This window comes from Hippoglossus hippoglossus, chromosome 1 (genome assembly GCF_009819705.1).
Source record: "Hippoglossus hippoglossus isolate fHipHip1 chromosome 1, fHipHip1.pri, whole genome shotgun sequence".
Taxonomy (NCBI): domain Eukaryota; kingdom Metazoa; phylum Chordata; class Actinopteri; order Pleuronectiformes; family Pleuronectidae; genus Hippoglossus; species Hippoglossus hippoglossus.
The window spans coordinates 6,695,558-6,712,402 of NC_047151.1; the positions used below are offsets into that span (position 1 = coordinate 6,695,558).

The 16,845-nt window shown below is 41.4% G+C and overlaps 1 protein-coding gene across 3 annotated transcripts; it reads right to left on the reverse strand.

The window, feature by feature from the left end:
• Positions 1 to 820: 820 nt before the first annotated feature.
• On the reverse strand, positions 821 to 15,248 carry LOC117767584 (neuronal acetylcholine receptor subunit beta-2-like). 3 transcript variants are annotated; one of them, XM_034595368.1, is made up of 9 exons: positions 15,036 to 15,248; positions 14,543 to 14,776; positions 9,630 to 9,775; positions 7,011 to 7,055; positions 6,805 to 6,914; positions 4,057 to 4,583; positions 2,896 to 3,386; positions 2,060 to 2,205; positions 821 to 1,068 (listed from the first exon to the last, which is right to left on the reverse strand). In XM_034595368.1, exons 2-9 carry the CDS (start codon positions 14,586 to 14,588, stop codon positions 1,053 to 1,055), a joined length of 1,527 nt encoding a protein of 508 aa, XP_034451259.1. In that variant the 5' UTR covers positions 14,589 to 14,776; positions 15,036 to 15,248; the 3' UTR covers positions 821 to 1,052. The 3 variants fall into 3 exon arrangements, with proteins under 3 accessions (XP_034451259.1, XP_034451251.1, XP_034451245.1); XM_034595360.1 differs by having other exon boundaries at positions 14,543 to 14,964; XM_034595354.1 differs by having other exon boundaries at positions 14,543 to 15,248.
• Positions 15,249 to 16,845: the final 1,597 nt, after the last annotated feature.

Sequence of the window (16,845 nt, forward strand, 5' to 3'; positions counted from 1 at the left end):
GACCTAAACCAGAAAAGACAATGAAAGACTTAGTGAACTCATGTTTGAGAGAAGAGCAACAGCCCAACATAAAATTCACAGCTTTTTATTCATCATGTTGTCCTAGAGTACAGTCAGTGTGAAATGTGGATCAATGTATATGTATAAATATGTGTATATATGTATATGTGTGTGTACATCTTCATCCACGTTTCTTTTCCATCTTCACGTCATTATTGTCGTTTTTCATTTTCATTTCATCACATTTTCTTCGAGGAGTCTCTGGGTTTTTCCGACAGGCCTCCTGATTTTATATGGCAAAAAAACAGCGAAAACATTTTTTAAATAAGAGAGTGCAAGTGAGGAAAAAATAAAAGAATGCCCTTTTTTTTATGTAAGACAACGCATTAAGGGGAACAACACGGCTCTGAAGACGGATGGTGGAAATGAGGCATGAAGCTCTGAAGCAGAACGGAGAGGTGCATTCATATTTTTATGAAGAAAAAAGGTGGAGAAAACAAAGTACCTTTGCTTTGTTATGATGAAACTTAGTTTGAGAAGTGTAGAGAAGAGGAGACGTATGATCCATTGTACTGTGCCAACATGAATAATTGGTATAATCTCTTATAAAGTCTTATTTTTCACATGAACAATCCTGCAGAGGACAGCAGGATAAGAATTACCAGCTGTTTTTTTCTAGTTTTGAGGTTTGTGGTTTGTTCTGTACATTTTGAAAGTTAACGCTAAGGAAAATACTCATATATTGTGTTTAAAACTGTGCACAGACATCGTCTTTGCTTGACAATAATGTCCTCTGGATAGAAGTTATATGTTATAAAAAATATCTTAAGATTGTCATGCTTGTGAAGATGGTGGAGCTTCGATGAATACATAGTCCAAAAACAATAAACCATGCAGTATAAAAATAAAAGTGTTCCAGCATTAAAGGTCCACGGCTGCAAACACAGCTCGTGCAGCCGGCTGCATTGATTCAGCTCTCAGCTGGTGTTCTCCGTCAAAGTTCCGATGAGAGATGCTTACTCAGCTGTTTCCTTTTCAGTTCCAAAGAAATCCTAGAAATCGCGAAACCTACGGAAAGAAAACCACAGTGTGCTTAATATGAGGGAGGACATACTGAATTTATTCTGTCGCATTTTCAAACAAATATATTTGGTTCGCTTTTCTAATACACAGTTCATTTAAACTATTTGACCTAAACAAGTGGGTACCTCAGCCAAGGAGGTTATGTTTTCACCCCCTGTCCGTTTGTTTGTTCGTGGGTTTATTGGTTAGTTTGGTTGTTTGTGAGAAAACATGCACATAAACAACTGAATGGATTTCAATGAAACTGTGGTGAAGGAAGAATCCATTAAATTGTGGCGTGGATCTAGATCAGGGGTCTGATGCAGGATTAATCTTTTTGTCACTTTCTCTAACATTGCTACGTAAGGTGTTTTGAGACATTATCACTGTTTTCCCAGGGAATACTTCATGGATCTTCAAGAAAAGAATTAGGCACCTTCAAGAAACTGATGTCTATGATTATGTGACATTTGGTGCAGTTTGAATGAATTTAAAGGGACTGATTGGCCTTGCTGGGAGGGATGCGCTCACGGTGCCATTCTGGTAGGTGCAGGAATATCAAGTTTAAAGTTTGAGCTGTGTAAATGAAAAGAAAATTTAAAGCAGATTAAAATACTATAGTAATAGCCTTAGTCAGTTCTTCCTGGCTCCTGTTCTCATGATTTCTTTCTTTGATTTGTAAAATGTTATATTAGTAAGGAAAGAAAATGACCCCAAAAAATCTAAAATATGATTGTGTAATACAATTGTTGATGTCAAATTTCAAATTAAATCTCTAGGTCCTATACATTTGGAGCTGCTTTAATTCAGAACCAGTTCTCCATACTGACCATGGCTTAACAAAGACCATGACTTTGATACACAATGGAGACACAATGGAGAGTGTGCACAGTGTCAGTTCATTTGTAGTCTTACATATTTAAAGAAGAGTCTTTGTCAGGCTATTAGCTGCAGTGCTGTGATGCATGTAACAGTGCGCTTTGGTGTGTGAACTCACTCAGTGTCGTCAGCAGTGGGCGTGTTATAGCTCTGGAACAGCGGCTGCATGAAGAGCCCCAGTGTTCCCGTCACACACACCAAGATGAAGATCCACAGGAACAGACGGTCTATCACCATGGCCACGTACTTCCAGTCCTCAATGATCTGAAAGCAAAGCCACAAGTTGAATTATTATAAGAGAAGATTAAGTTATGTCTACAAAGTATGTGTGTGGAGGGAAATCATCGGATCACTAAAAGAGCGTACATTTTGAAAGAGTTCCTAAAGTTTTGCGTGTAAGCCGAAGTGTGTTATTAACTGCTGCCGTGGCGACAAAGCTTCTGGGACACCAAAGTGTGTATCAGGTTATATTTTTAACTGCAGTGCAGCCGGCTGATACTGAGAGGAGGAAGCTTGATGAAAATTGCCACAAGCAATTACAGCCGCAAAACTTGTTTGTAATATTTATTAGATGTGGGAGTCTTGTGGAAGTTTAGAAGCCCAGGGGTGAACAGTTCTGGGGTGAGGGTTAGTGCTGCGTTCAAATACTGTGTGGTCATATGTGGGTACGTGTGTGTGCAGGGTTTTCTGAGGATATCCGATGTTTTCAGAAAAAGGGAGATGACTGACAGGTTGGGAAACTGTCACAGGGAGACAAAAGCAAAAGCTTAATGATTTTAGACGCGGCATGTTAGATGTCTCATCGTTCCCTTATCATCCCTCCCTGTTGCATCTTTGTCATCATCCATCTCGGTAATCTACTTTTTGTGCGTCTTCTCTTCCTCCTATATTCTTTATTTTCTATTTTTAATTCTTTGATACTGTCTATTCCGGCTCTTTTGTGTATCTTCTCACCCCTTCATCATAGTCCTCTGTCTTCATATGTTCAGAGATGTATCTCACTCCATCCACTGCTTCCTCCAGATCTGCATCACATTGACCATCCAAAGACCTCTGCAAGTCTGACAAACCACCGCCCCCATCTGGGGTGTCGCCCACTCCCCAGCAAAACCTGTGGGCCATTTCCTCGTTCACGTAGATAGAGTCACTGTCTGTTGGGATCCCGCCGAGCCTGATGTTGGAGTACTGCTTCTTCTCTGTGCAGCTCTGGGACCGGCTTTTCCTGACGGTACTTCGGTCGGCGTACTTCTGACGGAGTTTGTTGCGGATGTTGGAAGAGCCTGGGCGCCTCATGAAGAGGAAGGTGGGCAGTTGGATTAAGAAGAGGCGTTTAACCCAGGCGGGCATGTGGTGGGTGGAGGGGGAGCGGTGGTGTACGTTGAGGTTGCAGACGGTGCTTACGGTGGAGAAAGTGACCAGAACCATGGTGAACATCAAGTATTTACCTAGGAGAGGGGGACAGATAGAGAAAGAAGAAAATGAACAGATACATAAATAAAATTGATGGTAGCTCAATTCAGTTCACTTCAATTTCATTTTAAAGCACCAATTAAAACATGCATTTTAGACATTTTATTTCAATAGCGAGATCAAGGTGGCAGAAGCAGAGCTTCCTGGATAAACATGTGAATGGAAACATTATTAAAGTCAAAAAGACAAATCACCAGAGTGGTGAGTTTGAAATGACAGAGATGTTTTCCTGTAAATGAAGTGTAAATGAAGCCCAGATAAAGCCCAGCACAGGTACAGTAAACAATGACCTTGGCCTTGACCTACTTGAGAAACGGATCCATTTATCATGTTGTATATTTTGCGGTAACACTCGCAGTCTGTACATGCAGTACAAGGACTTGGATTTAATTCCATGTCCAGTATTTTCAATGTATTCTTGCATCTGACAATGAATTTAACAAGGAAATATGTAAACATTTAAACAAAATAGCATGGATGCATTTTAAGAAGTATATAAATCCTATTCAGAATTCCCAACATTCTTCAGTTGTGATATTATCATCAAATTACAGGGAAAGATAAATCTGGCAAACATGTTTATTTTGTTTGTTTCATATATTAAATGCACTCAGATGCACACAGACAAACTTAAATATGACTGACCGATGAGTGGCACTGCTAGAGAGGTTGGTGGCACTATCTTGGATATCAGCAGCAGGAACACAGTGAGGGCCAGCAGCACCGAGATACACAGCGTCATCTTCTCTCCACAGTCTGACGGCAGGTAGAAAACCAGGATAGCCAGCGACGTGATCAGCACACACGGGATGATCAGATTGATGGTATAAAACAGCGGCTTCCTCTGGATGACAAAGTCGTAGGTGATGTCCAGGTAGGTGATATCGTCTGGGTCCTCGTTTTTGCGTGCCGGCAGCGACACGATGTCCCACTCTCCACTGGGCGTGAAGTCGTCGCGACTGGCAAAGTCACTGGTGAGGATTAGGTCCAACTCTGTGTGGTCGTAGGTCCAGGAGCGGAATTTCAGAGTGCAGTTCTGCTGGTCGAAGGGGAAGTTCTGCACCTCGATGGCACAGGCCGATTTGTAGATTGCCGGCGGGAGCCAAAAAATGTCCCCTGTGTTGGAGACTACCACGTTGCAATAGAAGGAGACCTCATAGACACCATCGGCACTGTGACACATTAAAGAAAGCATTGAGTCAGACTAGAAGAAGGCATATGAGGCAAGGCCAATAATCTAATCTAATAATCTATTCACTTTCCTGCTGAGAGTTAGGAGAGAAGATCTAAACCACTGCAACAAGTTGATTAGTGAGCTTTAGAGCTGCAACAGATAGATTTTTGTCTCCTTTAGACAGAGGCTAGCTGTTTCCTTCTACACTAATCAGCCACAATGTTAAAACTACTTTCCTAATAATGTGTAGGTCCACATGGTGCCATCAAAAACAGTTCTAGCCCTAAAGGTTTCAGGACTTGAGCATCAGACCCTTACAGTCCTGTAAATACAGAGGTTTAGGCCTCCACGGATCAGACTTGCTTTTCCAGCTAATCCTACAGATTTTCAGACTGAATGAGATCAGGGGAATTTGGAACAATAACATTTTTTTGCACTGATAACGCATTATCCTGCTGTAAGAGGTCACTAGCATCAGGTACTACTGTAGTTATGAATGGGTGTACTTGGCCTGCAACAATGTTTAGGTAGGTGGTACAAATCAAAGTTAGATGCACATGAATCCTTGGACGCAATGCTTTGCAGCAGAAGATTGATCAGGGGAGGGTTTGCTTTTCCTCGACGGGTTTGTCTTCTTCCCATAGAGCAGGGGTCTTCAACGTTTTTCAGGCCAAAGACCCCCAAACTGATGGAGAGATGGAGCAGGGACCCCCTACTATATATATTGTATAAAATTGTGTTTTATATTAAACTGGGCCTAGTGCCATGTATAAACATAGCTACCCTGTTATTGTGCATTCAATACTAAGCTATTCAAATAATACACAGGTTCATATATTTATGTTTTTATTTTAAACATACATGTAGAAGGGACAGTGAATCCTCAAGCCATCTGTGGATGGCACACATACTCCCACATTAGTGAGATGACTGACCCTGATGAGTAGCACACAACTTATCTAACCTTGGACGGATGGAGGTTGTCAGGCAGAGGGTCATATCAGCCTCAGGCTGCAGTCTTGACCTGTATTTGTTTTTCAGGTAGGTGAGTGAGGAAAATCCACTTTCGCAAAGGGCTGACTGAAAGATAATGTATTCTGCCTCCATTTATCCGTTCACTACAATATGTTGGATTCATGTTCATGTGTATTTAAAGACATTTAAATTAGTGGGAAAATAATTGGTTGAAATTGGTTGATTTTAAATTACAAAAATTACAAAAATTGTCTAATCAACCAAAAATTTCGCGAATTCCACAAATTGCAGAACCCCTAGGGGTCGCGGACCCCCTGTTGAAGACCTCTGCCATAGAGCATCCTGCTGCCATCTCTTACTCCAGGTTAAAGACGCACATGCACCCAGCTGTCAATGCAACGCAATGCAATAGAAAACATGACTCATCAAACCAGGCCATTTTATTCCACTCTTACATTGTCAGGTTCTGACACGTCTCTATCACTAATGTTTTCTGCAATCTGTGCTGTAGTAGCTCTTCAGTGGGATTGGACCACATGGGCCACACTTCCCCACTTGTATCATCCTGGGTACCAATGAAGCTGACGCTGGTTGTGCTTCCTAGGACCACTTACCACTCAACACCAGTAACACCCCCCAAAACCTGGAAGTGCTCAGACACAGTAATGTCTGTGTCCATTTTTCCTGCTTCCAATCATCGACTTTAAGAACTGACGGTTCATCTGCTGCCTCATCTATCCCACCCTGTGACAGGTGCCACTGGAACAAGAGAACCAATATTTTTCAGTTCAGCTCCGTGCTTTCACTGTTGCGTCTGATCGGTTTATTTAACAGACAGATATGAGAGTGGCATCGGTCTTAGCACCTAACTCTCCGTAGGAAAGCTCTCTGCTAACCACTGGCTCTGACAATTCCATTTACACTTGCAGTGATTATAATCAGACAAACCCAATCACTCCCTAATTATTGGCTGAAGTGATAAAGAAACCAGATTATTCACTAATCTCCTTCACCTCAGCAAAAGCAGAGAGAGAATGCAGAAGATTTTCCCCATAGATAAACATGCTTATTTTAGCCCTAGATTGGAAAAAACCTCTTAATGCTGTGGAATTATAAACTGTACACACGTACACAAAGACTGTACATGCAGTTATATATTTTTTAATTACACTGACTATAAAACAATATAAATTAAATACGGACAATCTGCTCTTCTCTTTGTGGGATGCCATGCATCTACTAACTTGTTGTAGAGCACTATATCAGGAAGCCAGATGAGTTTGGATGGAATTCGTAGTTTCTTGATGCCTTCATATTTTTCTGGGTCCCATCTCAGCCTGTAGTCGTTCCATTCCTGTGAAGAGGGCGTTCATAAACTCCATTACTGACATACACACCCGCATACTGAACACTGTGTGTGCACTCAGCAGTGAGCAGGATTGCACTGTACCTGACACAGCCACAAGTTGGTCGTCATTATCTGTTCTCTCTCATTCTGCAAGAAAACATCGGTCATCTTGTCACACACTACGCATCATTTCCATCATATTCTACTTAAAAATAAACATTCGTGTATTATCACAATGTTGTCTACTGGCGGTGGTTTTAGCAAGACACATTAAAGGTCAAACTCAAATATCAAAGCAAACCTTTAAGGGGTGGACACAATATCACAAACAGTTTTGGGCAAAATTACATACCTGTTTAAACCTTCATAAATGTCACCGATGTAATTAACTGTTGCAGTGCAGCTTTGCACAGGATATTTTGTGTCCTGCCTGACACATGCCTGATCAAAAGTAAAGGATACGAAAAAATTTAAGATGCATTATTTTGAGTTATTTCAGATGTTAAAGATGTAAAATGAAATGCTTCACAAGGCATCTGAATTAAGGTGTGCCGGCAGAGGCGTGAAGAGGATGTCAGTCAAGGACCGTGTGCACTAGCATTAAGGCAAATTCATAGTTTCTACATTCGCCAGTGCCCCATGGTCATCATGACGAAAAATGTTGTCATCCACCCGTGTCCGCTAGAAAACACACAGACCCGCTATGCGGACGTCTGCGTGCAGCCCAACATTTGTGACCTTGCTGTACGTGTCGACTGCGCATGCTCTGGGTTACATCATATCCACCTACTGAAATGGAATGTGGGATCAAGTGTGCATGCTTGGAACCACCGATGTGCATCATTTTAGTATGAACGGAACTATGGGCATGTACGTGTGACCGGAACAAGTATGCAACTCTCAGTGGAGTTAGGTCAACCCTTTAGGCACTGATGCATAACTTAGCAATGTGTAACAATAATGTGATTATAGTTCTTAATAATAATGTCATCTTTATAGTGTTCAGTGAATAGATTGATACGGTAGCTGCAAGCTTGGCTCAGGGGCTGGAGTTCTGGGGGGGGGGGGGGGGGGGCACAGAAAAGAAAGGAAATATTTCCTCTTATGTATTATTTACATGTTTACAGTGTCTCCTATTTCAACTAGGAAGGATTTGCACCGCCCTGCATTTTTTTATTCGTGCCATTCACTTCAGGCTCTGCACTTCTGGTCTATATCTTGTTTACATATGCCACCACCTTGAAAAACCTTCGCTGTCATGAGTTTATGTCGAATGGTTCAGAGAGTTTGCAGCACACACACTGAATAACAGGCTTCAGACAATATTCCAAAAACACAGATAATCCAAGGATGGATTACCTTTTTAAAAAAAACAAAAAATGATCTCTCCATCCATTTTCTAAATTACTTATCCTGAGATAGAGGGGAAGCCGCGGCCTTTCCCAGCATGCATTTTGTGTCCACCCTGGACAGGTCACATGTCTATCAGGGCTAACTCAAAGGGAAAGGAAAACAGATTCACCCAACTGAAAGCCAGGTCCTCTAACCTGCATGGTTTTGGCAGTATGACACATTATTAGGAAGCTTTTAATATAACACATCAAAAATTTATTGAGTGCTTTAATATATTTACGTGGCTGGTTTTAAGGTCCAATCAAGTTAATGTAATTAAGCAGTTTAAGTAAAGCAATCACGTCCCTTAGTTTCAGATGGAGATTCCTGATAGAGCTGAGGAGACAGTGGTGATTAGCTAAAAGTTGTGGAAATGTTATTGGAAGTGCTTTTCCTATAATCAAACTGTCAGAATGTCTGCCAGGAGAAAGGCCTGCTGCGTAGAGCAATGCTTGGATTTAAATGATGTCGCCAACCACACAAGTGTAAAACCTGCACGTAAATAATGCAGGGGCAGATCCAGGGGCAGGGCCAGGGGGGCCTGAGCCCCAGCAGAATCCTGATTTCTAAGTGCCTTTGTCCTGTCATAGTCTGCCGTTGTGGCAATACACTTTTGAGGAAAAACGGTTTTGTAATGGACTCTTGCCTTGGTTTACTTGTGTTTCGATTTGTGTTCTGTTTGGTTGCTGTTTCTGAGTTCTCTCCGTTTCCTGTTTTATTTTGAGATGATGCTCCTTGTGTGTCTCTAGCTTAACTTCCTGTCATTGTCATGTTTCCCCCCCCCCCCCCTTGTGATCGTCTGCACCTGTTCCTCATGTGTTTCACCAGTGTTTAATCATCCCTGGCTCCCTTGTGTATACAAGTCTCTGTGCTTCTGTTTGTCCTGGTCAGTCAGCTTGTTTCCCTCGTTCCCCTTGTTCCATGTCGGCTGTGTGTGCCAAAGCCCTTCTTGATGTTTCTCTGTATATTGATTATTTGGATTTTTGTGCTTTATTTCTGCAAGAGCCTTTGCTTGAATTAAAGCCATTTTAGTTTTTTCACCTAAATGTGTCTCCTGCATTTGGGTCCACCTGCTCACCACAATAAGACAAAAACACTTTCACATGTATCGACAGAGGCTTAGTTGTTGGGTCCAGGTGACAAAACAAAACAAAAAAAGATTTCTGGGTGAACTCGTTCTGGGTCGAGCTTATGCAGAGTTGCAATTTGTGCATCGTGTTCCTGCTGTAGACAATCCAAAGAGAGCTGCGGTGTCGTGGTGTTTTCTTGGTGTGTGTCCTGAACTCGCTTCATGTACACACGTGTTTGTCTGTGTATTTAAATACTTACTACGCTGATAAGCTGCGACAGAGACACCTGTAAGGAGATAGTGACCTGCTGGGTCTTATTGACCGCCGGTCTGATCAGTTTGTTGTAGCGCTCCGGTCCCAACAGGTAGTTCACCAGCCGCTCCTCTGCATTCTCTGCCCTGCTGCCTTCAGGCAAAACACAAGAAGTGAGGACACATTATATCCTGATAGTGTACAATTAGGACCCAGGTTATGTTTACATCGTTCAAACAGCCACATGCACCTTTACACCTCTGTTGGAAAAGAACACAAGTCAGTCAGCCAAACAGAAATGCCGCAAGTAAATAATTGCCATGTGTTTGTCTAGCAGAGCACAAATTCTGGTAGAAGGGGTAATGTGTTTCCCTCTCAGTGTAACACCACATCCTGTGTGTGTGGTGCAGCTCAGAGCTTGATACCCTCTTTATTGCAATATGTTTTCAGTCCAGTGTCATCACGAATGATGAACAATAAACAAGTTGGCTGTAAATGAAGTCAATTTACCAACGGCCATCAAGGCTGAATCATGTGTGTGCCTGTGTGCCTGTGTGTGTGTGTGTGTGTTGCAGTCTCACGCTTTACTGCAGGGTTTTAGAGCAAAAGAACAAACAAAAATCCAGTCATGCATCCATCCCTGTGAGAGGATCCCTCAAGCTTTGTGTTTCCTCAGCCCTAAATTATTGGTTATGTAAAAGCGATGGTATGAATAAGTCAAACCCACTCTCTTGGCTCCCGCAGCCATTATGTCTCTACATTGTCAAACAAACTGACAACAGCGCAGACAGCGTTAAATATCTGGACTGCCTCACCCCCGCTGTGCCACATGAATTGTCTGTTTTACTATGATTAGCGAGCAGGGATGTTCTTTTTTCGGCGGCGCCCTGCTGCTTCGAGTTTTCATGGCACACTGAACGCTGGATTTTTCAACTGTGAGGAACAGGGAGCGAGGGAGGGGAATCTATTAGAACTAAATGAAAGGGGACACATGATACACTGAAGGTTAACCAGTTAGAACCTTACTCACATCTAGCTTTCATCTCAGGTGGCCCCGATGAGGCAGAACAGCCTGTTGCATGAACATGGCTGCTAATGCTTTAGATCACATCCCACTCCTTGCAGTGAAATAATGACATGTAATGTTTTCACAATGGGTAGGTGGTCTCAGACTTTTGGATCCCACTGTATATAAAGGCAATAAAGGAAAGACTTATGGGATGAGTCGGTATGAGAAAGGGAGAAAGATTAGGGAATAAAGGGGTAAAATTATAAATGAATTACACGGTAAGTACAACATAGTTAAATGTCTGATTACTTTTTATTAAATGCAGAGTGCAATAAGATAGGAAGTAGGATAATAAGTCCTTTATTAGTCCCACAATGGTGAAATTTGCAATAATACTGTTACATGACAAGGCATGAAAAATGTGGTGAAAGTGTTAGTCTTAAAATTATGATTTAGTCACAGAGATGATAATGGTAATTACAATAAAAAATAATTAAATGTATACTAATATTGATTTTACGTTTCACATTAATTTCGGTTAGCTTAGTATAGCTTAGCATAACAGGAATCTGAAGGGAAAGAGCTAATCTTTATAACCAGATTCTTCATGTGAATAGACAGAATCTGTTTACGAAGGACAAAATGTTCTAGTTTGACCAATCACGTTTGAGCAGGCTTTGGTTGCCTGCAGGTAAACAGTCCATGTGGCAAAAGAGGTGGAACCCATTGACCAAAATGCATCGGCTATCTGCTTTTTAATTTATCTGCATTCATTATGTTAATAGCTGTTAATAGCGATTTGCTAAAATGCCGTCTGGAGCTAAATCACCTACAAAAAGCACCACTGTTTGTGATTTGGTAGAAACATTCGACCTGTGTGATAAACAAAACTCGTGGGAGTGTAAACAGTGTATGGTGAACACAGGGCAGAGTCTTGGACCAGATTTCCACTGTCTACACCCGAAACCCCAAAAATATTGGCCAAAATACTACTATAAATACTACTATCTGCATCTAAAGCCCAGTGACTAACATTTGCTTTCTTATTTGTTTGACCTGTACCAAAGCCAAAGTGCCAAATGACCATATAAGGGGTTTGAGGAGGGTGGGGATTGATTTTTTGTATCTGGCTATTTGTTAGCTAGGATGAGCGACTTCCTGGAGGCTCTGATGCTTGACGCAAACCAGGTTAATTTAATTGGACAGCATATATTTAGAGTGGGAGAAGGCTCTGGTCTGCATTTATATATTGAGCTGTGTATGATTATTTGCAGGACAGGAGTTGTACAAGTGCACGACTGGACTTGTTAGTGTGCCACTCTGTCAGTATATAGATCTTTTCTAGTCCTGATGACCACTCAAAGCGCTTTACAGTAAAGGTTTGAGCACTTTCTCTATCATGCATCAGTCACAGCCGTCAGGAGCCATTTGGTGTTCAGTTTCTTCCCCATTGACACTTTGGCATCCAGAATGCAGGAGCCAGAGATCGAACCACCAACATCCTAGTTCGTGGGCAACCCACTCAACCTCTTGGCCCACACTACGCCCAAGAAGATTTCCCATGTGTTACATTGCAGTGTAGATTAAAGTTCTTATTTCTGTGAGAGCCTGTGTGTTTTAAATAAATATTGATGTGCAGTCTGTACCATTTTGTGTATTCAATCTCTAAGTTTTACAACAGCTTCAGTCAAAGTGATGAGGCTGTCACTGAGAAGTGGTGCCAAACATCATAGCATAGTGCAAGGCCCATTAAAATCTCCAGGCCGTCAGGGAAACACAAACACTCACAACAACATGGTAGAAGACACACAGAAGTGCTGTGCGCCTTCTTGGTGTATTACATCATTTAAATAATTCAGACTTGGACTTGTGGAGATATTTGCCTTGATGGATGCTGCAGAATAATGTTTTACATGTCGCCTGTCATACCTGATCTTTGTCGGCCCAGCTGTTTACGTAGAGCGGATATGAAGAACGATGGCACTGATTTTGTTTTTCGCCTTGTAAATTTTGGCCTTTTTATTTTTTTTTAAGCCCAACAAGCCAAAGCTAAAGCCTATCAACTTCATTCAGTGAGTACAGGATGGAAAACTCAACAATCCATGAAACACAAGGTCATGTTAGAAAAAGGAAGCTCTTCTTTTAGGAAAAGTGTTCCGCTTTAAACACAGATGATGGTTCTTTCTTTGCGGGAAGCATAAAATAACCCTCTATAAATTATTCAAAGAGCCCATCTGCTTTTACTTACAAGTATTTTAAGAGCACAAGCACAGGAGACAGTTTTTAAAAACCTTTCCCTGAGGTAAAAGTTGTAGGAAGGAGTGTTGTGGCTGCTTTTGATTTGGGAACCCAGAAAGAGATGCACAATTCAACTCTCTGAGTTGAATTCTCTTTTTCACGTATAAGAACTTACATTGTTGATCAAACACTATGATCAATTTGAATAATGATTTCACAAAACAAAATTTCAAGTGAGACAGCTGTAAAACAGCCACTGTGCCTTTCAGCAACATGATCTAAACACTGTGATGGTTTGCAGAAAAAATATAAGTTCAAAATGTTGTAAGTTACCATTAACAATGCAAAGGTCATGTCCTCGATCTTCTCTCTAGACACGTTGGGGTTTTAACAGTCTGAGAAAGAGTTAAAATCCTACAAATACACAGTGTACAAACAATGGGTTATTTAAGGCTGATTTTGCACAGCGTATAATCTAAATGTGGCCATTTCTTACAGAAAATTAGTAACTGACATGTTATTTTAACGGAATACATCAGGAATAGAGTTTTTGTTCCTTTGTTATGTTTATGGTCTGTGGAGGAGGCTTTAAGATACTGGGAGATCGAATTAAATAGTTAAGCGTAAACGTTGAGGATTATGCTGTTTTCTTTAGTGGATCATTCTGCTTGTCAAAGAATACAGAATAATATTACAAGTACACACAGTGGACATCACCTCACAAAGCACATAACACAATAATAATAACACACTAACAATAACACAATAATTTCAACACATGATCAGTACCTTGAGCACATCTGCTTCTGGTAAAGGAGGATCTTGAATATATAGCTCAGTGTTTGATTAAAAGTCCATATCGAGTGCTCCAGAGCCGCCTTTCATGTGAGCTGTGTTTGATTATATACAGGAAAGGAGTTGTACATGTGTACAACTGGACTTGCTTCCAACAGGCTTCTTCAGTACAGGACACTGCATGAATTCATATAGGTTATGTCCTCTGCAGTTCACTGACACCAAAGTAACTTCACTTCTCTATGGCAGCTTATTTTGCTGGTGTTACTGGCATTACGCTACTGCTAGTGTGTGTGTGTGTGTACACTGTTCCATGTACATGTACAGGGATAGCATTAGGACTTTGAACTATTGTGAGCGTAAGACTTTTACAATACTCTCTATTACAACTTCTCATATCATGAACTCATTTTGAAGTCAGTTGTAGCTTTTAATAGATGTATTGAATGAAATCATAATGAAACTGTCCAGTCTGCTTTTTAAGGTTAATACTTGTTTTCAAGGTTCGAGTTACAATTATGTGATGATTGGGATTAGAGCTGAAGTTAGGTATTCAAAGATTGTCACAGGTTAGGGTAAAGGGCTATGGGATGTATGGTATGTCACTGAGTGGGTAGTGGGAGGAGTGTGTGTGTGTTTGTGTGCGTGTGTGAGAGAGAGAGAGAGAGAGAGAGAGAGAGAGAGAGAGAGAGAGAGAGAGAGATTGGAGTGGGTGCAGGTTCATTTACCTCATCATTTGTCATAATTGCAGATTAAACTTGTAAAATTTACGTGAGGAAAAAAACGTAGAACTCAAAACAGTATTTTTCATCATACCTAACTTCACAGAACACTCTTCTTTAGACGAATAAAAGTAAGGTGAACATAAAACCACTCACTTGTGAGAGACAGAGTGAAGAGCAGGAGAAAAGTGCTGGCCGTCATCTCCTCTCTTCTTCCCTGGACCAACTTGCTCCTTTGTTTCAGTCCGTCCTCCAGAGAACAAGTGTCCTGTGTTTAAATCCCGTCGTTCTGCTGTAACCCTTCCTCCCTACAGTCTCCTCCTCCTCCTCTTCCTCCTCGGTCCACCGGATGCCTCACACCTGATCCGGCTGCTCGTCTGTGGCTTGAATCTTACGCAGCGCAAAAAATACAGAAATACACGAAGTGACCTTTTCCTAGTATAGTAAAGAGGTTACTATACATTTTTATTTACAGAAGACAACATGCTGGTGCGTGAGCCGGGCTGCCCATGGTGCGCCACAGCCACAAACCGCGCTGTCGATCCAAAGCCAAAAGTCCGGAAGATTGAAGTTGACTGCTGTCGATCAAAAACAAGACGCTCATTTAACTAGTTCCTCTGTCGCTCATGAACACACTTCCAGCGCTCACCTGCGGTAAGTTCACTCTTTTCCGGCAAAACGCAAGACGAGTTCTTGTGCGTAAAGAGATGAGGCGCAGCGCAAGGTGCCAGGACGCAGGACGCACCGGTTCCTCAACTACAAGGAAAGTCCACAAGGAAACCAGGAACTGATTCTTCCATGAAACTCGCGCTGAACGGAAGAGAAGCCAGAGAGATGAACAGCAGGAGGAAGAGGATGTGGAGGAGGAAGAGGAGGAGGAGGAGGTGTGTTTGCTGCTTGAGCTCCTTGAGTGGAAACGATTCACGTCACGGCTGAGAGTGATGTTCAGCTGATCCGCTGTAGATGACCTCTCTGCCACTGGTGCTTTAAAGTCTTTACTAGACGACTAGCAACACTGTGTGTTTCCACAGTGCAACAATACAGAATCTCTTCTGTATTGTTGCACTGTGGAAACACACAAACGTCCACATCAACCATCTACTCTGCTTTTACTTGCAACTTTCCAGAAGAATCAGCAGATTGTAGTGAAGTCTGTCTCTATAGCAGAATATATTTTGGTATATAATATTATGGTGTGTATATTAAGGGAACGTGTATTATCTTATGTTGTTTGGCCTATTTGTAGACAAAAAACAAAACTTGTTTCATTATGTTTTATTTCCTGATACACGTATAAACACGTATTTATTTAACCAGGTCTCATTGTTACAACAATAAAAACACAAACAGAAAAATTCAGATATACACACATATAATCTTCCAAGCATATTTTAATAGGGATTTTAAGAGCATCCACAGCTATTTTCTTGATCCTTTCAAAATTGTCTTAACTTCCCCCATAGTAAACAGCTCTGAAAATTCAGAGGAGAGGGGGGGGGGGGTTGTACTGGATTGTATTTACCCTTGATCTCCACAATCATAAGACGTTGTCATAATATATTTTATTGCTGTTGCATTGGAAGAAGTAAGTGGGGATTTATTTAAATAAGAAAAATACACTTCTGGTCACTGAGCACGACCTTTGACCTCTATGAATTGCACCTGGAAATAGAACGAATCTTTGTCTTTCAAGATGCCCTCCAAACTTTGCCTAGTATGAACCTGTCAGTGTTTGTGCACTGACAGGTTCAAGTTTCCACATATGAGTTGCATGTCAGACTGTCTGGTTAAATTTAAGTAAAAAAAAATAATTTCTTAACTGTAATGATCCATCCAACATTATCCACCTCCGAGCCCCAATACGGACAATTCATTCTCGGTGCATTGCCAAGTATGTGCAAGGCTGGCTTTTATATTTGTGTGCATGATTTGAGATCACACTCACGCTGTTGTATACTCGGTGCAAGTGGCTATAGTTTGGTGGCGGTAAGAGGAGAGTCATGTAGCGGGCTATACTCTGCTGCTGAAGTCACAGTGGAGACAGAGGAAGACTTGGGTGTGAAAGCAGTGAAGAGGAGAAGACATGAACAGACTGCACCTCTTTTAGACATTTCTGCTTGTCGCTCATGAATAATCCATTGAAGATTCAGGGGCTAACAGTCAGAAGAATGCATGGGGGATGGACGGGTCCTTTATTATGAATATACTGTATTTTTGTTCTTTCTTTTGAGACACAATAAAGCAAATGGTAAAGATAGGAGAAAAGCACAATCACATGATAGATATTGGATATAGATTTATGATATGGTGACCTGTGTGTCCCCCTACCCCACTGTGAGCCCATAACTTTATATGGGCTCATATAAACCCATATAAAGCCCCCCCCCAACACACATACACACACAAGATAATCTCCTAACACAGAAACCGTGATGTCAAAACAAAAAACCTGGTGAGAG